This window comes from Lagopus leucura, unplaced genomic scaffold (assembly GCF_019238085.1).
Source record: "Lagopus leucura isolate 7727_CA_CO unplaced genomic scaffold, USGS_WTPT01 Super-Scaffold_806, whole genome shotgun sequence".
Lineage (NCBI taxonomy): Eukaryota > Metazoa > Chordata > Aves > Galliformes > Phasianidae > Lagopus > Lagopus leucura.
In genome coordinates, this window is record NW_024962260.1 from 6,567,831 (window position 1) to 6,591,188 (window position 23,358).

Genomic DNA, 23,358 nt, shown 5'->3' on the forward strand with positions numbered 1-23,358 from the left:
CCTGGGCCCCCATGAGGTGAGGCCAGGGCTGCCCATTCCAGACACAGCTGGTGCCAGCAGGACTGAGCAGCATGATTAGCAGAGGGAGAACAGCACTGGTTTCTAACATTGCTCTCCTCCCCTTTCAAATGTGTGGTAATTTTAAGTGATATGCAGTACTGAGTAGGATGTTGTGATAATTTCCCTAAGTTACTTATTTGATGCTTTTATGATTTATGTAATAGTATTCTATTATCAATCCAATAATGATGTATAGAGATAGCTGAATGTTCCTGTGGGACTTTGCAGGTTTTCCACAAAGGAGACTTGATGGGACTATAAAAATTACTTCCCAGTGTTACTTCCCAGGCACAGTGGATCACACCAGTAAGATTCATGCACGAGCAAAGATTTACAACTGTTCTGAAGAAGATACGCTGCTCTGAGCCGTTACAAATAAAAATCTTCTAAGCCCTGCAGTTATTGATACAAATTAAGAAACTCCAGTAATTGGAACAACGTGGAATTTTAAATGCAATACAGCTCATGCACATGCATTATTCTTCCTAGATAGTGTCACCAATTATACTTTTAATAGCTGTTGCAGATAGTAAAAATAAATTGCACAGTGCTATATGTCTCAGATCTGTATTTTTTTTTTTTCCTTTTAAAGATCCATGATTGCTATGAAAATTCTGTCCTCTTGGCAATTGTTACACACCACAAACAAAACACCATTTTTATCCTCAAGGCAGATTTGATGTCAAGGACAGTTCTTTGTGCTTACTTGTGAATGTTAGTTGTGGAGGGGCAGTAGCCTAGAAACAGGAAGCTTTCTTTTTCTTTACTGAGATAATTTAAGGCAGCTGAACAACAGAAGTCCCTACCTGCAATGAAACATTTGTAGTTTCAGTATACCCAGCATAAGCAAGCAGCCATTTGGAGAACTGACAGACTATAGCCTCCATGATTCACAATAGCAGTAATTTAAAAATAGTAGTTATCAATTTCCTAACTGTTTCCTATGAGTACAACATAGGGAAACAGTCAATTAATTTAAAGTGGAAAAAAAAAAAAAAAAAAAAAAAAGGAAGCTTTTTAAAAAATATCAATACTTATCCCTCCTCCCCTCTTATCCAACATTTAATTAACAGAACCAATGCTGTGGAAAATGCTTTGGACGTGGCTCCACAAACAATATCCATACATCTACCACTGATCCAGATGAAAGACCTTAAGCCAAAAAAACCCTGAAGTACTTTGAAAATTTCTCATCTGCAAAATGATGAGAAATCATTTTTAATTGTTCTTAAGGACTCTGTAAAGAGCTTTTAGTGAGAAGAGCTATCACAAAGCACAGGCAAAACAAAATGCAGAAGCACGCAATCGCATTTCAGTAAGAAATGATAAACTTACAAAATATCTTCATAAAAAAACAAAGAACAAACTCACGCTGCCCAACATCATCACTACCTGTTCCTAGTTCTTAACTGCAACTTTTGTTGGAGCCCCTGTTCACTGAGCCTTCCCAGCAGGTAAAACTGCTGAAGTAGAAAAGATCTCCTCTGACCTGCTCTGAACACACAGAATATCAAGTATCAGAGCCTCAGATAAGACCCACATCTTGGCCAAGAAACCAGAATGAGATTTACTTTTTCTCCAGGGAACAACGCTGGTCAGTCAACAGTGAAATGCTTAAGCTGCACTGGATAGCATATAAACACATTTCAGGCAACAAAAATGTGAAACTATGCAAAGTAGGAGCAAAAGATGGTGCTGATTCAGGAAAAGAGAGATGAGCTATAATTCTTAGTGGACACATTGCTGTCACTTATAAAAATGCTCCTGCAGAACAGCAACCTAATGAATTTCCATGCATTAAAAATTGATCATCCCTGCACAGCATTTTTTTTTTTTAACTTCTCTATTGATTTATGTTTTCATTTTGCATAATGCGCCAGAGTTTAATGAAGATTCATAGCCAGGGGAAGGGGTCAGAGAGATAAAGATGTTTTCTGTGTTTGTTCTGTACTCTGGTCACTTCAACTCTAAAATGAACAAACTTACCAGGAAAAGAGAACAGATCTCAGCACATTACATTTAATATGCATGTAATCATTACCTGCTATGTCAGTGTTTAAATCTAACTCCTCCCCTCTTCTGTGCTAAAGGAAAGGCAGAAAATGCAGACTGCAAAGCACTGCAGGGAAGTAAGGAAATTGGCCTGACGACTGAGGGCACAGATCTTGTGCCAGAACAAACCATCCACAAGATTTCTACAGTTGCTCTCTCTCTCTCTATATGAAAAACAACATTATCAGACTGCTGGCTTCAGACCGAGCCTTATGTCAGGCCCAGTATGACACAAGCACATTTTCCCAAACTACTTAAAGGTTATGTAATAGAGATCTGCAGAGCATTAGCAGTCACGTGACATGTCCCACTAAGATTTCAAACTGCCACCTACAAAATTTAATTAGCAAGCAGTAAACAGGAGAGAAGAGAAAAAATATATACTCTTGGAAATAACAGTATTTGTAATGTTTTAAATTATATACAGAATTGAGGTCAGCGGAGTAGGAGAACGGGAAGGATTTAACACATAGTTTTAATTGTGACTATCAAAGAAAAGGGAAAATGCAGTAAATATGCACACATTGCTTACGGCAGTGACAGTCAGAAGCTTCATCCAGCTGAATTCTAAGCACTATCAACTATTAATCTTCAGGGAGAGTTTAACTCATCAGCACGCTGATACTGTGCTCTGCAATCCTTCCTGGTGTAAACTACAACAGATTTCTATAAAAGTCCCTGCTGATAAATGCTACAGTGTATTTTTAAGCAAGCCCCACAATATACTTACTGGAGATGTGTTTTCCATTTCTGTAAAAAGGCATCATGATATTGGGTGCAGAAGTAACAACATTTTTCAAGTACATGAAAAAGAGGTAAAAAAATATTCAGCAGGGGCTCAAATGGTGAAATTATGGAATAATTTCCTGATTCTCGAGAACTTCAGTGTCAATTCAGGATTTTTCTAAGCCAGCACTAAACGAGGCATCTTGGTTCAGAAAGGGCTTCCTTATCTTCCTGAATTGGCAAGAGTAGATGTTGTTGTCATTTTTCCTCCCCCACACATCAGGTGTAAAAATGTAACTGAACCTGTCTATAAAAGTTATTTATGCTTCTCTACAAAAAAATAAAATTCTGGCCTCAGTGGAAGCAGAGTGTGCAAGTGAAGGCTGCCCACCAGTGCACTGAGCCCAGCTCAGGCTTTTATGAAGGCACACCGACGAAAAGCTTAAATAAAGAATGCTTTTCAAAGAAAAAAAGAAAAGAAAGCTATTTTCCTAATTGTGAAAACAGAGAAGAGAGATTTTGCTGTGCTACCATACTTCCCATGGTTTCCTCTTTGTTCTTCACCATAACATTCACACTGCTGCTGCTAGCCAACCAACATCAAACATTCAGCACAGCAGTGCTTATGGCCTCAGAATCAAGAAGTGTTGTACTGTTTCTAAAATAGTAAAGACAAAATCTAATGACAATTTAAAAAATTAAAATGAAATCTGACTTGCAGTCCTCTTTTTCACTGCAAATTTTTCTACCAAACCACTGCTTCTATCAAGGAAATTAGGCTCTTTATTTCATACCCATGAGCACAACAGAAACTTTAGCAAATCAAATAAAAAGTTATTCCAAAAAGCTCAAAATCAGTTCAGATTCTTCTGGTCCTTGAATTACACACACACATACATACACACACATATATATGTATGTAATACACATATATATGCATATATTTAACAGATCATCAACGTACAGTGTGGGCTGCCCAGTGATTTATAAGTGATTTATAAATCTTGTGGTATTTGTAAGTTTTAAGAAGACTTCAGTTTGAAGGTCTCGTATTTGAAGCCAACAAAATAAGTAGAATGTAGTGGAAAGTGTTCATCATTATTCCCATTTACAGAAAGAGAACAGAGCCCAAGAGATACCAAGTATTTTGCTCAGGGCTATTCACAGAATCTGTGGCAGAACTGGAAATCACGCTCTGATTTCCTTAGCAAGTCCCATCTTACAAGCAGAAGCCAATGTGCTGAGATGCAAGCCTACATGCCACTCTGATTTCCTTATCAAAATGCCAACCACAGGTGGTTTTCCTATCATACTTTATAAAAGGAAAACATATCCAACATGCAATTAAGCAGAAGATGGTTACATTTAGCAAAAAACCCACACTGACCATATCCAAACTTCATTGTTCACCACCTGCTCCATAACATAACTGTTCTGCCAGAGTAATGTTGTCACTGTCATTTCCCAAGAACCCACCGTGCAAATCAGCCTGGTGAACACAAACTGTTTTCATGACACATAGCTTCTTCAAGACAACATTTTCCAGCACTGTGTCTATGTTCTATTCTTAATGATGATTCTGGCACATGGTTTTCAACTCTAGCAGTAACTAGTATATGCTACTGTCAGCAGTTCTTCATGGCAGTTCTCACCTGTGTTGGACTGCCTACAAGATCAGCAGCAGATGAAAAATCATCAGTGGTACTTGGCATTTTTTCAGAAAATCTTAAATAGGGTTCAGTTACCTGCATCTGGGTATGGAAAGATTGGCAAAATGATAGAAAGGAAGCGCTACCTGTTTGCGCTTTATCAGAGCATTCACAGGACATGACAAGATAATGCTGTCAAAGGGAAAACAAACAAAGGATTTTCTTAAAATTCTACTTTAGTCAGTCGCTTTTGCTGAATACTGAAACACAAATTTGTCCATGGAAAAAAGTCTTACCTAACAGGTATTTTGCTCTGATATATTTCATAGCACCGAGGACGGCCAATAACAATTTCAATTAAATGAAGAACAGCTTTGACTCTCAAATCTCACGCTTCTTTCAATGTAAATATGGAATGGGCAGGACAGAGCAATGTATGACAAACCAGTTCTCTATTTCAGAATAAAGCCAGTGAGATTTCGGATATTTAATTTTGATTAACAGAAAGGAAAAGTCCTTAATACCAGAGGACACGAATTACCCAGCAACTGGAAGCATCGGATTCCAAGTCCTAGCAATCCAGAAAGGCCTGCACTTGTGTAACAAGCTATCAGCAGAATGAACACCTCTGTGGTTAAACATTCCATTCATACACAGTGTCACACAGCAATCTAAATTACGAGTGTTCACATCTTACACATATGTAAAATAGAATGAATGGACATACAAAGAGATACATATCCTGCGTACACTGAAAAGTACTCACAGAGCTTGTATCAGTACGAGATTGGCCACATAGAGAGAGATGCTTCAATTTTGGAGCTTGTAATCAACAGCTGAGTAATGTGTATCAGACAGTTGCTTGATTTTAAAGCCATCATTTGCTTACAATTTCAGAAAATTCAACACCTTTCTCAGAAAGGTGCTCCCTGTACACACACTCACATCACTTTGTATGCAATAGCACTGCATCTCCGTTCACTGCCTCAAGTATAGTCATGCTGTACCTTATCAAGCTGGAAACCATTTGGGTATATAGCAATGAAAAGTCAGGGTTGCTGTCTTGTCTGCAGGCAGCATGACCGCTTCCCTGGTTTAATTTGCAGTAGGGCCTTTTCCTTTTAAAAAGAAAGTAGTGTGTACAAAACCACAGGATCTTTAAGAAAAACAACCAAGAGTCATCTAAACAAGACCCAACGTCCTCCTTTATGGTACTGAAAGTAATGCAAGTATATTTCATAATTCATACTTCATTCATACTAATGAATCCTGGCTGTCATCTGTGAGATTTGATCTGAATCACTGTTTCTCATTTGCCAGCTGGGTCAACCTGAAAGCCTTTCTCTAATAAAAATGTAACACCTCTGGATCAAAAAGGTAAAATAAAAAGCGACTGGAGTAACTTCCACATCAGTTCATGTATGCTGTTATTTTTTATTGTAATTAATTTCTGGAAACCTCAACTCTATCATTGACCTCTGTTTTAATATTTCACACTGTTTTCCTAAAGCAGCTTTTCAACCTTGCTAAGTAACAGCCCTTATTCAAATTTTGTTGATTGCAGTCCTGGTATAATCTGCCTGTCTCTACACTCTCAGTGAATTTCTTCATATCGAGGGCTGTAATTTTATATATTTCTTCTAAAAATTTCCAGTCATTTAAGGACTTGACTCTGTATTTACTAGATGCAGTCACAAGACTCATTGATTAGTTATTCCACTGAGCTATTTTATATATAAAATCAGTATCGCAACTGGTAAAAACCCCAGTCAGTGTTTTACCACTAAAATAACAGGCATCAGTAGCTACAAAAGAAAAACCAAAGCCTCAACGTGTGCCTACATTTCCCTCAGTTAAAACAGTATTAAGACCATATGCAATTGTAATGTCAATTATCATATTCCTATTGGAAAGGCATACCTTGTCTGCCCAAGCCTATTGGCGACAGCCAGTTTGTGAGGTTAGAAAAATACCGACATAAAACTGCAGTCTTCCCTCCAATACTGAGAACAGCATTCCTGCACATGCTAATAATAACTAGTATTTGAACTAGCATTTGTTTGCATATCCAATAATAAAATGCTGCTGTACTTCTCTACGTATTCAGGTGCATAATTCTCACAAACATTGGTATACACAGTGTTCATACGTGCAGCTGCAGAAGATCTCTCCCTCCAACAAAAAGAGTGAGATATTTACTTGCAGCGGGTCTAATTTAGCATTAAACGCCAGACAAACATCACAAGTAATTTAATTAACAGCATTGCTTTGGAAGAGATTCATGACTTTGCCACGACATGACAATACACATCTGCAAAGCAAAAGGAGACCCTGATATGCACCATGCTCGGAGGCTCAGGTTGCGGGGGAGGGGGAAGCTGCTAGCCAGTATGATTGCTAACTTTGCCCACAGACACCAATACAGGAAAGAAACATGGCATCACTAAACCTGTGAATACAGTATTTATTTCATAGGAAACCATAAAAAATGACAGGAAAACGACACCAGATTAAACATCAGTAGGAGGGAGGATGGAATAATCTAGCAAAAATTTAATCCCTTTACCTAGTATTACTGCATGACACTAACACATTTTATTATTCTAAGCAGCGCCTACAAGAAACCATTCAGTGAAAGGCATCATCAAATTGCAGCAGAATAATAAAGTTTGTCTGCCTCTGATAAGAGTTACAGATGCATTACTGCTAACTAAAAAAAGAATTCTCCCCTTGACACACACACACACACACACACACATACAAATCTGCAGCTCTCCCACCCTCAGTCTGCCTGTAAAGCATTTAGCAGAAATAGCTATTTTTAGAAGAGGTGAAATCTCAGCATACCTTCAAATCAAGTGCTTCCGACGTTCAGCATTCATTGCCGAGAGCTCTGCAGTCTACTGTGTCAGATTACAACCTTGGAGAGAGAGGCAGCAGCAGCAGTGGCGGCGGCGGCAGCAGCAGCATTGGTGTGTTTGCACAGCTTGTATTCAGGCTAGAAATGATTCATTAGTTGTCTGCAGGGAGGCAGGGTGAAAAAGAGAGAGCGAGCATCATCAGCCATGCAGCAGCTGCCAGAGCCTATGAAACAGCAGTGCTCACACACACATACGCACACAAAGATGGCTTTCCCTATTTGCCAGTTTCTCTTTCACATAGTATTAACCCTGACACAGCAGCAGGGAGCAGAGACAGGAGCTGACAAGCAGCAAGTGGGATCAGGGCAGGGTGTTTCTGTGAGGGAGGACTCAGGGAGAGGCGGGTGCTGGGAGATTTTATTTTACCTCCAAGTAATGCTATCACAGGATCTTCTCAGTAGGTCATCTGTGGCCTACTGGCACGAACCAATGAACTGTAAATGTGAGCTGCAATTTTTTTTCACAGCCAAGCCTGCCCAATGGAAGGCTTAGAAACTCAAATGCAGAAGGGTATTAAGACAGATTACCTGGAGCATCCTAACCATTCTGTCTTTCCTCTCCTAAAGAAAGAAAGAAAGCCGTATCCAATATATTCACACAAAAACTTGTGAGTGTGCCACCAGCCTCTCCCCAGCAACAAGAGGGAGGCACTCTAATGGGATACTTTAAATAAATGTGTTTTAAAACATCTGACTTTGATCTGTTTTTTTTTTAAATTATTATTCTAACTCAGAATTTGACCACTGTGGGAATGAGTTCATTATAATATAATGAATTCTTAAGGCTCAGAAAAATTAAATTATCAAGAAAATATGAAGTTTTGTGGAGTGTGTTTTCCTTTTTGCATTTAAAAGAGGAAAGAAATATTGTGCTCCCAAGGCACTATTTTATTAAATTCTGTTAAAGTACATTGCAGAAGATCAGAGTGTGATCTTCAGAGTGACAAGTTTCCTCTAAAAAATGTCCCCCGTTGTAGGAATGAAACAGATAAAAATCAGTCAATGTGTGCTTGACGTTCAGGAAGACCCCAGATGTCTTATTTGTAACATTCTAGAAAGACTGCAGCTTTCTGAATGGGAGGTCCAACTTCCAAAAATAAGGTACCCGAGACCACTCCTCTCCTGTGCCAATCTCAGCCCCAAACGACCTTCCCAGAGATTACTCATGTACCCAGAAAAAAACAAAACTCTGGTATTTTCAGAAAGAAAAGCTGTTCCTACTCAGGATCATATGTTCCTTCCCAGATTAGATTACGGCTTTGATCATCAGGCAAGTGCAGCCTTACTTTTATACTGATCTGTGGCATAAATTGGTTTTTTTGGGTGTATTTTTGTTTGTTTGTTTGTTTATTTTTCCAATTCTTATTTTGGCAAGTTAGATTTTTTTCCCTCAATTGAGCTATGTGCAAGCTTTAAATCCAAACATTCCTTCCAAGTATGACCATATCAGCACTCCTCGCACACTGTACTTGCAACAAATACAGATCTGCAGCATGTGACGCCAAGTAATAGCAGAAGATTCCAGGTGACACAATTTAGAAATCTGTCTCGCCTAAGCTAGAGACCAAATGAACATTTCCATTGCTTTACATGCATTTGTACAGGCAAAAGAAACAATTCCTATGCCAGGTACCTGGAAATAAGTCAGATCTCTGTAAAATCACATAATACAGGACACTGAACAAAACCAACTCTTCTTATTCCTTCTCATAGGCAGGCATGAAGCACGTATACTCTGGACATGGGTGTGTGGGGGTACGTGTGTAAAATATATACATTACCACAACCTTTCTGGAAACGTCATGTTCAAAAATATGGAAAATACAAGTAAATTAAATAACTCAAAAATAGCACACAGTCTTTTAAACCATCAGCAAAGATTTACTGGTATAAGGATTTTAACATACATGCTTTACCACAGGCAGCTGTTTAGAAATCTAGGTTTCAAACTTGAAATATTCAACCTACTGAGGCGTGGCAGATGAGGACTCACATTTTAGCAAAACTAGAGGAGGTTACGTCATTGTTAACATAAACAGTTTAATATTTATTCAGTAATTTATATTGCCAAACATCAGCATCAGATCTGATGTGGCTTGACATTCATTTTTGCTTGTTCAGGGCTGGATGCAGCTATGCTGATGAGGGGCTGCTGGTAAATAGGAATGCACATTAATGGCACTGCTGAAAGGAGACAGAATTGCAGTCCTGTATGTCACGCCAAGAAATCTTTCCAGAATAACAATCCTGATAAAATGATCGTACCTGCTGATATACAGAAAGATGTCAGACATTTTTCTGTATGCAATAAGGGTCTAGGAAGTGCCACTTTAATAGCAAGAGTGCATACATTTTCACAGACCAAATGCAATCTCTCCACAGATGTTATTCCTGGTCCCTACAAATTACATACAACAATTATTTAAAATACAACTCAGAAGGCCTACCTTTCTCTTACCAGTTTTAGAATAGCAGTGCATTGTTTCAATAAAACCAGACAAAATTATGATGAATCCTCCCCTCCTTACTTCAGTGTAAAATGGGAGTTAGAATTGAAAAAATTGTTAACAGCACTCACCTTGCTAGCTGCCAAAACACACGTGGGGCTTCCTGTGGAGATAAGTGATAATTGTCTCTGAAGCCACAACAGCTCTTTCTGAGATTGTTTCAGTAGCTCTTCTGTGTTGCTCAGCTTCTGCCCCATCAGGCCTTCCTGAATGACAAATATTTCAATTTCTGTTTTCTCAAATATGTGGCAATAGCAACAGAATTTCTCTTAGCCGAATTTCTGGGAGAACAATAATATTTGCTCTAGCAATGTATTTATGCATTTGACTTTCTTTACTTAATAATCTTCTGCCACCAGAAGATTGGGATTTCTCTTCCATAGCATCAGCAGCAGAACATCCTCCACTTTGCCCTACTCCTTCATGCTTAGCAGTTAAGCTCCTCTGCTTATTAATCAAGACCAGCAGTAATAGCTCAGGTTGAGGCAGGACAACTTGCACAATTCAAACGTTTTGGAACTGGATGTTCTCTTATATGATGTGCTGCTGTAAAAGAAGGCTCTAAGATGCTGCTGATAGGTAACAGTATATAAATGAGTACAAGATAATGCTGAGAAGAGTTCGTTACTAATACAGTAATTAACAGTTTGGTAACTACATAGTATCAGAACACCCTTGCTTCTATGAAGACTAACAATCTCTTTGCTGCATTAGGCAAAGTATGGCCAATGTGTTAAGGGAAGTGATCCTTCCCCCTCCACCCAGCACTGGTGAGGCTGCACATGGAGTACTGTGCCTAGTTCTGTGCCCCCCAGTACAAGACAGACATGGATATACTGGGAAGAGTCACATGTTGGGCCATCAAACTGATAGAGGGACTGGAGCACATCTCCTGAGAGGAGAGGCTAAGAGAGCTGGGATTGTTCAGCCTGGAGAAGTAGAGGCTCAGGGGATCTCATCAATACATACCTGAGGGGAGGATGCAGTGATGACAGAGCCAGGCTCTTGTCAGTGGTGCCAGAGCCAGAAGAGGCAACAGACACAAACTGGAGCACACTCATTCTGTCTTAACATCAGGACACAGTTCTTCAATCTGTGGGTAACAGAGTGCTGGCACAGGTTGCCCAGAAGGTTGTGGGATCTCCTCCTGGGAAATCTTCAAAAGCTGCCTTCATATGGGCTATCTGCTCTAAGGAGTTCTGCCTCAGCAGGGCAATGGGACCAGATGATGTCCAGAGTCTCCTTCAACCATAACCTTTCCATGACCTGATTTAGCTGTTTACTGGCATAGTTATGTATTAAGATCAGAACTGGATTTTAACCTACCCTTAAGCATCCTAGCCGATTTTTGAGTTCTTCGCACTCCATCTGCAGCACTTGGATCTCCAGATCTTTTGTACTTTTTGACTGTTTGTTGATATTTTGCAGATGATGGGCCTTACCATTGACTAAGTGCATTTTCTGCTTTAAAGGAAAAGCTCTGGTAATAGTTTTTGTGATGACAGCAGAGCTATTGGATGGCAACATCAATGAAGTTGAAGGGCTGACATCCTAGTAAAGAGAAAACACATTTTTATGTCATTTTTGCTAAAACTGTGTCTGGGGGAGGAGAGTAATTCAAATTTTTCACAAATCATAACATAAGTGCATTATTTGAAAATTCTCTTTTTAAGATCTTTCACTGATACAGTCAATGAGCAAGAAACAATCTCAACCGATCAACTCAGAGAAGTGAAAAGCAGAAAAAATCTTTCATGCTTTTTTTTTTTTTCATTCAGTGAATGGCAGCAAGCCACAACCACTTTGATTATACAGATATCAATGTATTTACCACTTTGATAGCAACACAGGACTGCTGTTTAACCACCATTTCTGGTTGCTTACTGGTGCTTCATCACATAACAAGTTGAGTTATGCTTGCAGATGCCTTGGACACGTGCCTCACTTAGAAGCCGTGCTCTAGATATGCCTGAGATGCTGTATTCCAAAGGCACATTCAACCATGCTGCAAACCCTTCAGTCAGGGAAGGGAGCCACCTGTTAGGCAACATACAGGAAATAAGACTGTCTTGGTATGTCCATCAAACTACTCAAATGCCTTTTTTTTTTTTGGTAACATATAGCTACCCTTCTCAAAACCTGTTATCAGGGTAAACCTTTGCAAAAACGTAGTGACCTGCAATTAGTTCTATGCACTTGTCAACTGGCATACAACGGCAGCTACATATAAAGCTCCTTCATTTTACAGTTAAGCTCAGTCTAAGCCAGAAGTCAAAAAATGCTAACATCTTACGACATGCTTATAAGCATATCCATTCCACTCTCACCCTGACACTTGCAACCACTGCAACATTTGATGAAACTGCTGATTTCTCAATGCAGCCTACCTTTAAGTCGAGCTTGGTGCAGCTTTAACGTAGAAATAATAATTTACTCCAACTGGTGTCATACACTGCAATGAATGTTAACGTGGCTTAAAACTGACCTTACCATCTAAAGCCTTGTAGGGCTTCAGTTACAGCAGTGTCAAACAACCCTTCCATCATCACCTCACATTTTGCTCGTCATTCACACCTAATTCCAGAGAAAACAACTAAATTCTCAGTTCTGTGATATGTAAACCCCACAGTCTATGCAGTGCTTCCTTATTTTCCCTACAAACATTTTGCCACTTTTGCTGAGATCTGTCTGAGCTGCATGACCAAAGAACAGCTCTCTCTGCTGCTGCCTTATTCATCTCTCCAGGTCTTTTTTAATTTTTCTGTATTGGAAGTGTGGAAGAGAAAAAAAAAAGAAAAAAAAGAGGGTGGGAAGTTTATTTTGGGTTACTTTCTCCACGTGGGCACTCTGAGCACAGCTTTGCCAAACACACAGCATTACGTGAACCCTCCTGAGCTGCACCCACAGTCAACAACTTTTTTTTTTTTTAATAATATTATTTTTTTAATGCTATTTACATTTATACCTTCCTGAACATCACCTCAGCTCAGCAGCATCGAGGGTCGGCCCACACCTGCCCAAACCCCTCCCATGAGCTCTAACGCACAGTTCACATTCCCACAAGCAGCACGATGCCATATCTAAATTTTAAAAGGAAAAAAAAAAATTCTCTGACGTTAACCAGCCTAAACGTTAAGTTATAGAGACTTATACACAGATGAACCTGCTGCAGTGCAGGGTGACCGTGCCTGCATTCCTCAACAGCACCGGGCTGGGACAAAGGCTGGCTGAGCACTTATTGCCACTGGCAAAGCATGGCAGGGTAGGGAACAAGAAATCTAAGTATCTGCACCTAAAATAGGTCTGGATGGTGAGAAACACAGACCTAAATTAAAAGACCACCTACTCGCCCCCCTCCCTTTTCAGCCGCTTCACCCCTCCTTCCCAACTCCTCTACCTCCCCCTTCAGGAAGAACGTGCTACAGCGCGGCGCTGCAGGGCCGCTGCCCGCCCTTTTTGCTCATCGCGGCGCTGCACGGCCGCTGCCCGCCCTTTCCCGTGCACGTGGCGGCCGTTGCTCTCGCGCCGCCGCTTCACGTGTCCGAGGCGCCCGGCCCCGCTGCACGCGGCGCTCTGAAACCGTTTGTTTTGTGGTGAGCGCAAAGAGGGAGAAAGAGTGAATTCAGCTGTGATGTGTTAGATGTGTTCCATTTGCACGAGTATTTAACAGGAAAGTCAAGCATAAAGCTGTCGAGTAAATGGTGCAGTAGAAATTCTGAGAGATGCCGAACACTTAAACGTTCATTGATTATATTTTTTTTAAAGCAATCTTAACGTGTTTGTATTTGCTGAAGGGAGAAGCACTGAGAGCTCTGGAGAGCCGATCCATTAGCACACGGAAAACATGAGGAGGAACAAGCATCGGATGAATCTCCCTACCGCTGATAACAGCATGGCTGGGCAAACCTTCCTGTGGGGGGGAAATGGGGCACTGCCTCAGCTGGAAGGGCATCTCGAGAATATCTTGTTTCCTTCATGTAAAACTGCAGGCAGCACAGCAGTTGGACCATTAAACCAGAATACTCATAGCATGGAAGCAAAATTGGTTTGCCTCTGATTCAGGCCAACGCCTTGAGAGCTGCTTCAGCAATCGGCAGCGAGGGCACTTGACACACGTAACAGCTCCTTACCTTGCTCTTCTTAGGAGTTACTGAGCTTCCTTTCCGTCTGCTTCTGTCCTCAGCTCTGAAGTGTGGGAGCTTTTCAGGTGTCTGTTTTGCTTTCTTGTTGCCCTTTTTGGACTGCAGAATGTAACGTGTCAGTATCTTATTAAAACGCATTGCAGCACATCTAAAATACTTCAGTGAGTTGGCTGGTATTACATAAATTTGCTCTTGCATAGTAAAGCACCGGATTCAAACTACAGCCTTGAAGCTGAAGAAGGCTGATGGGACAAATGAGATGTGCCCTTCACACATTGGCTGTGGATGCATACATTTGTGGCAGAGCCCAGACACCAGTTCTGGGTCTGTGCAGTGCTCAGCATGGTGTCAATAGTGCTAATGCTAGGAAGTGGGAGACTAGGTACCACTGCAAACCAGATTATAAGAAACATTATTGGAAGCATTTTGCTCCTTGCGAGGTATTTTGTCTGTTTGTCAATTCTAGGAAGAACCTCATGTTAGGTTTCTGTAGAACGTGGGTCAAAGAGCAGGGTTACAAATAGCATGCATTTAAACGGTAAGTTGTATTACTCCATCAGATTGCTCTAGCAAAGAAGTGCATTTTCTGCTGCATATCCCTGGAATTAAATGGGATAAAGAAGCACAAAGAGCGTGGGACATTTGTTCTCACTGCTGTTACCCAATATAGAAAGACAGGGTACAGAGTAAATATGCATTATTATTCATTGTTATTTGAAGTATACTAGAGAGATTAGTGTGCATTGCTTTTGTAAATTACAAGATATTGCTGAAATCACATGAACTTTACGGTGTGCTACATTCAATATGAGCAAGTGTTGCACCATAGACCTGGGAAACCTAAACAACATCAAGGAGCCAGGGAAATGGCCTCACACCATATTCCAGGTCAGGATTCCTTCTTTCAGGAAGATTGATTCCTCTTTCCTGTGCTCATAGATGTTTAAAGGAAATTTCAAATTGGAGGTTCCTGTTATCACACACTGCATGCTGTCTTACGAGCACCAGTGAAGCAGATGGTATTTTACTTTGCACAACATAATAATCTAGGATAACCTAGACCACTCCCAAAGAGTAAACTAAAGTCATCTGTTTTCCCTAACACCACTACCCATATTGTCATCCTTTCTCTCTAATCATGAGTCAGGTTGTCTCTATTTCATCATCATGACTTGACATTTTGTACCATTTGGGAAGTGGATTTCATGTTTGGGAAACGTTGGACCTTATAGTAGCAGACAAGAGGCTCTCTGCAGAAGAGGAATTTCTGAGTCAATTCTCTTCTCTAGCCAGCTCTCAAAATGCTCTAACTTCTGCCATAAAACAGTAGGAGGAAAAAGCAGTAAAACAACCCAAATATAAAGGAAAAGTGAATTGTTTCTAATAAAGCAGTTAGCTGCTTGAGATTGAAAAGAAGCCTTCTAGTAGCTGTTCTGCAGTCACTCATTGTGAAGCAAAAGCGGTCATTAGAACCACTTGTACTACAAGCACAAACCATCTGTCACAATTTTAGCTTTGATGATTTCTGCTAGTTATAGCCCAGGACAATTGGGAGGAATCCAGAAGTCCTTTTTGAACCATTAATGCACCATTCCCTCCTCTCTTACTCTCTTTCATTTACCTGACATTTTGCCAGTGGGAAACATCATTTCAAACGACACAGAAACAGAAAAGGTAGCAAATATATAGAATAACTGGAAACATATTTGAGAGATGAGAGCACAGAACTGTATACAGGGGAAGTTACTGCATTTAAAAACATTTTGATGAGAATTAAACAATTTTTTTAGAAAAACTTTTCCAGAAAGTTACTGCTGGACACTGAATTTGACCATTTACATCATCCATGTAGGCGCTGCAGACAAGTATGAACTCCTTTTCTCTACTAGATTGCTGTATAATAAAACCAGATTCAAAGAGAAATAAAGCTGAACAAGGTCTTGGCTGGGGCCAGAGCTGGCACAGCTCATTGTGGCAGCGATGGTGAGAGGAAGGGAGGTAATGCTGGTGCTAATGGGAGCAATCTGCACAGCAGCAGGGTTGGCACTGGCACCATGTACTACCGCCACTAGGAAAAACAAAATGAAGGTTTCCTCAGAGGGATCTGCTACTTCCTGGCCTTGCTCACAACTTCTTTCCCCCTTTTTCTTCCTATAGCTTATTTCACCTCCCAAGAGCAGGGAAAGAAAAATGAAAACCATTTTCCAATCCAAGCTCCCATTTCCAAACCAGTAGGTTCCCCGAAACCTCACAAAGCTGTTGGCTTTCTCTCAAACTGCAATAAATCATTCATTTAAATAAGAACATCATGCACATTTCTATTTTCTTAAATAACCACTATTCTACACAAGTCAGTTGTTTTCCTTTTGCGTGTTACTATATTGAGTAGCAGTGTTATATACATCAACGTGTAAGCACAGGACTTAAAAAGTTTATTGTAGGTGGCAATGGACCAGTTCTTTAATCACAAAAAAAAAAAAAAAAAAAAAAAAAAAGTATTTTAATGCAATCAAAATAATTTCAGATTTACTTTCCCAATACTAGATGATAGGGCAGTCAATGAGAACGCTTATTTCTATGTCTGTGTAGGATATAAAAAACGCTTAGTGGAAAAAGCAAGAAAAGCATCCTGGCCTACAAGACTGTGAGTCATTGTTCATAGCACAGTGCTTGCTTATAGCAGTGAACCACCTTAAAAGAGAAGAATGTAGAGAGCCAACCTGTCAGCAAAACCCAACTCTGCTGTACAAAGATTGTAAATCCAGATGGATTACAGGGCAGCAATGGGGCTTTGCCTTTATTTTGTTCAAACTCACTTGAAGTTCACAATAATGTCTGCTATTTCTTAGGAATAAATAACAAACAAAAATCCCACACATATCGGCTGTAATTAAAAGTATATTTCAACACTTGAATTTTATCCTCCTGTGATTTTATCTGTTGTTTTTTTTTTTTCTTTTTTTTTCCTAATTTGCTCCACCTTTTTAATTTTCCTCATATCACAAGGAAAATCACCGAATGCTGTAGCGGAAAACTGGATGACTAACAAAAGCCTCCTGAACAGCTCCAGCACCAAGTGAACACAAACACGCCCAGCTGTCATGTTCTGCACAGACCCAGAGCATCAGGGCCATTCTCCCTACTTGTCCTGGCAGTGGGTGACCTGACCATCTGGGATCAAGTTCTCAGGCAGGGCAAGATTACTGTAACCTAAAATTAGCCTCCGAAATTCATACGTAGGCTGTCAACTATCCAACCATTTCAGAAATGCAGATCATACATTATGCTACTAAATAACTTCAAAGTCCTTTCTGGGAACCTGCTATAGTCATTATAACAGTTCTGAACCAAATTGTAGGTGATTTTTTTTTTTTTTTAATAGCCTTGTGAGCAGTATCTGTAGGTTAAAAAAAAGCTTTATATTGTAGGTGTAACTTAAATGTACTCTTCTACACATGCAAATTAATTTATTTTAAAATGGATGTGCCACTTCGTAGGCAGTTTAGGAAGCTTTTTAATGTGGGGAATGTGAAAAAGATCTACAATTATTCTAACAAAAATGCCTAAGAATCTATTGATGAGGGACAGTAATAAGGTCACAAGGATATACAAATTGGGTAACAGTTGAATATAGGTCCACAAGGCATTGTCTGGAAACCATTCTGTGATGACCATCGGCAAACACCCAGGAGTCAGAGAGAAGTACATCTAAACTAGAATCCTTAATTATTTGTTGTGGATATAAAAAGCACGTCCTCAGCAGAGAGGAAAGAAAGAGGGACAGATTGAGAGGGCAGTGACAGCCTCCTGGGCCTGTGAGCTTCGGCTTTAAACATGATCTGTGTCTCACTTCAGACTTACCAGGGACATCAAGAGCGCGCCTTCTGTCAGAAGTTTCACACTCTCTAGAGCAACTCTTCTTTCATAGAATGAGTGTGTGACTTCAGGCACAGTATATCCAGAATAGCCCACCTTTGTAGCCAAATGAGGTTTGCAACTGTTATAACGTTATGGCTCACAAACACGATGCTTTCTGATCTCCCCTTTCTAAACTATGTGCCAAGCAGTAGGTTCTTGTTTTAATTAATTAGTTCACATACTAATCCTATAGCAGAAAGCTTTTAGTAACAAGGTTTTATATTGCTCTTATATAACTCTTAATGTCTAGATTTAAAAAAAATGCTTATTTTAGACATTTACTTATCACACCACAAAAAAGCAAATAAAATATAAATAAATAAATAAATAAATAAAAACAACGAGAAACACCAGGCAAGCCTTCAAACAAGTTCTGACATATCCTAGATTGGAAAAGGTTACTCACTACTTTGTCTTCCTCTTGATCTTTAATCAAGGACTTAGCTGCCTTTGGAAATGATTGATTTGCCTTGGGGGAATCCAGTACAGAACAGCCATGATCCAGAATGTGACTGATAGCTTTCTTCTGTAATAGAGGGTGAAAAGTGGCTTGAGAGCATTTCAACTCCCTAGAGAGAAGCTTAAATTGGCATACAGATCTTTTGACTTAATGAAGTCAGACAGCATCATTTCACTAGTTACAACTTCAAGGCAACAGACATACTACTCAAATATTTCTCCTTTCTCAACACCTTTGTTCTCTTCCTTCCATAACATTCATGGCCCACCTTGTGTCTTTAATCCAAGGTCTAGGGAGGCTGGGTCAACATCTGACACGCCTTCCAAAAAAGTGTCTTCCCATTTTTCCCAGTTGGACTTCTCAAAAGATAACCCAAATAACACAGGATAAATAAGTGGAACTCAAAAGATTCCCATTTTCCTCTGAAAAGTTTTATTGCAAATGAGTAGTCACAGTGTTTTTTACCTTTGAAACTAGTACTTTCTGTACTAGCCACTGAGACATATATCCTCTTTTATTTGAGTAATGGCTGATGGCCACAGTGTAAATGTAATGTAAATGTAATCACCACTTGAATGCATCGTTTTTAAATTTAATTTCACAGTGACCAAGTGAAACAGAACTATATTGCTTAATAAGCTCTTTGAGATTTTAACTTCTACCTTACTCTACCATGGTTCTGTTCTTCTGTATTTATAATATACTCCAGTTTAATTAAAATATACTTCTGCTTAGGCTGCATATCTGCCTCCAAGTAATCAGAGGTAAGTATAAGATCCGTTGCCCTTTGCAGCATCTCTCCAAGTTGATGGAAAGACTCCAACAGGAGTCAATTTGAGTCTGAATTAACTGCCAGCAGACAAACTCCAAGCTTTTGGAGCCTCTCTGAGATTAACATTCTTCTTATTGATTTCTAGGCATCAGTGACTACATCATCAGCCCTACTAATCTGGAGTAGCATCACTGCACATAGCGAGCTTGTGCTTCATTGGTGTACCAAGATAAAGCCTGTGACAAAAGACAGATCTCCTTGGGGACTGTAGCATTTAGGCTCGTGCTTCAGCAGAACTGTCTATTTTAGCAGCAAGTTCACGGCTGCTTATGAATATATTAGTGAAATATTTATTACCTGCTAAAATACTAATGATCTGATTTTTTTTTTTTTATAGACAAGTGAGCAAGGCTATTTAAAAACAAACAAACTTATGCTTCAAACAAAATCAACATGATTCCCAAAACGAAACTAAACTCAAACTTTACCTGTAAGGAGATAAACAGTAGCACAAACTTCACTTACTGGATTAACACGTTACTGTACAGTGGTGCTGCTTTTAAGCTACAACACAGCTTTGTTTCACCCACAATTTCGTTCCACACTACACTGAAAAGTCAGAGAAGACTGAACTTAAAAAGCTTCCTACTCCAACTGAAGTGAGCAGGTGATTCTTGTCTGACAAACAACATTCAGAATGAGGGCCCATACTCACACATAACAAACAGCTGTGACAGTTTTCCAAATAAAAATGTGCAAAGTGAATATAAAGGAAATTGAACAGTAGTACTCTGAATTATTGAAAAGCTAGCTATGCAGAACAAACATAATTAAAGGGTCTCATTATCTTCTAAGTAATCATTGTAAATAATGCTTTGGATAATTACTTCATTAGTTTTCAAAACACTGGCTTTTATTCTCCTCTGAGATTCCATCCACTGACTCTAATGTGAACAAACTGCCAAAAGGGAAAATCAAAAGGATGCAAGCTGCAAATGCAGTGTTTAAATCTGCATGAACTTAGAACCAGAATGTTTTGATTTTTTTTCCCCCCACAACTTTTCAGAAGGTTAAAAGCTGTTTGATTTTTTAATCTATGTATTTTTTCTCCTCAGTTGCTTTCTGATGCAGTTAGATCAGTTTCCTATCAGCTATATTTACACTTCTAAGATGGCTGGCAGCCATGTGGATAAAATTAAGATTAGTCTCTGTCACCAGTAATCGCCCTTGTTTACTAGGCATGCATACCATTGCTTTTCTTCACTACAAATACCATGATGTAGATTCACTATTAGAATAGACAATGTCTCTAAAAGCAATAGCATCAACAGAAGGAAAGCAGAAGACCAAGAGAAGAAACTGGAAGAAACTTTAAGATCTGCAGTGAGACGGTTCAAAAGCTAGGAAAGTCTGCATTTTGAAGAGTATCTCTTTTTCACCTCTTTTTCTGTGAGTACTGCCGGTAATTAAAATAACACCATGAAGAAATGGCAAATGTTTCACTGATCAGGTCCCAAATAGGTGTGCTGCACTGCAGAAGGCTGCTGCTAAGAGTCCCAGTATTTTAAAAGGCCTCTGCCAGAAGTCCATTAAAAAAAGTAGCAAGAATAAAACGTCTGCAGAGTAAGTTAGTAATCATTCAATTCTTTGGACAGAAAAGAACATAGCAGAAAAATCAGCAATAAGAGAATTAATTTTTAAGATGATTACTTAAATTTTGAGAAATCAGTAAAAACCAATCAGAGTAAAAACCTACAGAGGGAACGGAGACGAGTTTTGCAGAAGCTAGAGAGCTAATATTAGATAAATATGCATGACTAGACTGACGATGTATGCCCTGATACAGTCCTACAGTATGTAAAGGTTGCAGTAATAGACATGAAATATATTTTATTACCGCAAAATTCAGATTTTTATTCAATACGTGCTACTAAACAAAAATTTTCACCATGGAAAAGGCTAGAATGAAATGAAAATGCCTCCCAGACGTTAGCTTCCAAACCCTAATCAGTGCTCATTAAAAAAAAGTGAACAGTACAGAGGAAAGGGATCTTTCTCAGTATGCATTCAGTTATGCATACTCAAAATACTTAAATCCAAGGAAGCATTCTTCATTGTACTACCTACTGTGTTACTGCAAGGTCAGCATTTATAGGCATTTTCCACATGATGGAGTATCTGGGATTAACAGTAAGCCTGTAAGAGTCCATTACAACAGAAGGCTGGTAAATGTTGACTTGTTTTCCTTTATTAAACTATCACCACTTAATAAGATACTACTGCACTGCTGTAGCAAATGCTAACATATCACTGTTGAACTTAATAGTCTTATTTAAAGTATATTCCGATGACTGTAGTTTGAAATTAAACATATAATCAGATTTCAGTTAGAACAATGTAATTCAACTCCTTTTAACTAGAAAAAGTCAACAGCTCTGTACAGTAAGACTAAGTTACCTCAACCAATATGCATCGAAGCTGCCTGTGAAATTACATGCGAGGACTGTAAAACGAGCTGTTATATAAATGGCACCTCTTCTGATCCACCTCCATTCTGACATATTCTCTAAATTGAGCTGCCCTCTGTTAGTTTAAAGTGGTCCGGCTCAGTTCACTGGAGCCAGCATGGGCTGAGCCAATATACTCTCATGTTCTCTCTGAAGGTTGTATATAGTAAATATAGTTTGTTTTCTTATGCATAACTCTTGCTTTCCTCCCAGTCCACAGTCTGCTACATATTGTTAGTTACTCATATCATAACTTAGCAATTTCTAAGAACTGTTTACTAATGAACATCAAAACGCTCCTTTCCTCTCCTACTTACAGAAATGAAAGAAAAAGATTGGATTCAAAAGCAGCCAAGAAATGCAATCAAAACATTCTTTAGAATATGCAAACAATTATGTTGTAAGTACTTACCATTTCTATGTTTCCCTTGGTAAAAAAAAATCTTTGAGAAGTACTTTTGTTCACCAAAACCTAGTTATAAGTGCTTATAAAATAGCCTTTTTATTCCAAAAAGCTGATTTGTAAATGCTGCACAACCACCACTGTGCGTCTGGAAGGACTTCACATGTTAGACAGAGGTAACTAAAATAGTGACACTGTGCGACTGAGACAGCTACTGTACGTGACAGAAGAGACTGAGCAGATTCACAGGTGCAAAGGCTGACCCACTGACTGCAGTCAGAAGCACGCCTGGTTATTTGTAGTCACTTATCAAGCCACATGAACGTATCAAATCAATTTAACATTGGGTTAAATTTGAAATAGGAAAAAAAGAAAAACAACACTGAAGGCTCTCTCTTACAACCTACTCTAAGCTCAGCTGGCTGTTTCTTTCTGTATTTGTGGCTTTTTTTCCCACCTAAGTCAAATATACCTGCTCAATTATCTTACAGTCAGACAAATTCATCAATTCCCAATGCCTAAGTACTTGGGTATTTACTCCCAATGCACATCTCCACTGGTGTGAGGTTGCTAAAGAAGCTAAGAAAATTTACTCCTATGTGAAGACTGCATTGTATCAAATTAAATTAATGAAGCCATAGGCACGCTTTCTTAAAAATTCTCTGGAAAAGCTCCCAAGCCACAAAATGAGCACAACCACTCTGTCCTCTCAAATAATATTACACTGAGGATTGTATTGCTTTTGCCATGGCACTGACCATAGAAAGGCTCCCACCTCAGTATGTGACACATGCAAGTAGGAGGTTGAAAAGGCACTGGAAGACGAGCCCCAGTGCAGGTGGCAGCTGTTCCTCCCAAGCCATGGCTGCAGCTGTCAGCTCCAAGCAGAGTGCTTGGTCCTGCTCACCACTGCTGCTGGAGACAAGCAGGCAGGTGAGAGGTAGTAGTACTGCACACAGCTGGAGGAGAAAGAATGGGTATACATCACCTCTCAGATAACTCTATTCAATGCCCTCTCAGCAAAAAGCTATTAGAGTGGTAATCTGCAATCTAAATTTTAAATATTTGGAAACACTGACAAGCAGTTTCAGACTGTGACTGAAAAGATACTGGTGGATAACCAGCACACTTGTACACCCACTCTGAATCTATTCCAATGTTTCAATTATTTACTAACTGAGAAGCTAGGGTAGGCAAGCAAGGTCATCATTTCAATTCAGTACAGTGAAGATACACTTCTAT

The 23,358-nt window shown here is 39.4% G+C and overlaps 1 protein-coding gene across 13 annotated transcripts in view; it reads right to left on the minus strand.

Moving 5' to 3' along the window:
* RIMBP2 (RIMS binding protein 2) overlaps positions 1–22,329 on the minus strand; it is a 119,075-nt gene extending 96,746 nt beyond the window's left edge. For 4 of the 13 annotated variants that reach the window (XM_042865394.1, XM_042865391.1, XM_042865397.1 and 1 more), the window contains exons 1-6: positions 22,126–22,325; positions 18,381–18,500; positions 17,918–18,028; positions 14,045–14,155; positions 11,241–11,465; positions 9,986–10,120 (exon numbers count right to left, since the gene is read on the minus strand). In XM_042865394.1, coding sequence (XP_042721328.1) covers positions 9,986–10,120; positions 11,241–11,465; positions 14,045–14,155; positions 17,918–18,028; positions 18,381–18,500; positions 22,126–22,128 — 705 coding nt within the window. In that variant the 5' untranslated portion in view covers positions 22,129–22,325. Of the gene's footprint in view, positions 1–9,985; positions 10,121–10,883; positions 11,466–14,044; positions 14,156–17,917; positions 18,029–18,380; positions 18,501–22,125 lie in introns of those variants that run through there. The other 9 variants (XM_042865404.1, XM_042865398.1, XM_042865396.1 and 6 more) reach the window with 6 other exon arrangements.
* Between the last annotated feature and the right edge of the window lie 1,029 nt (positions 22,330–23,358).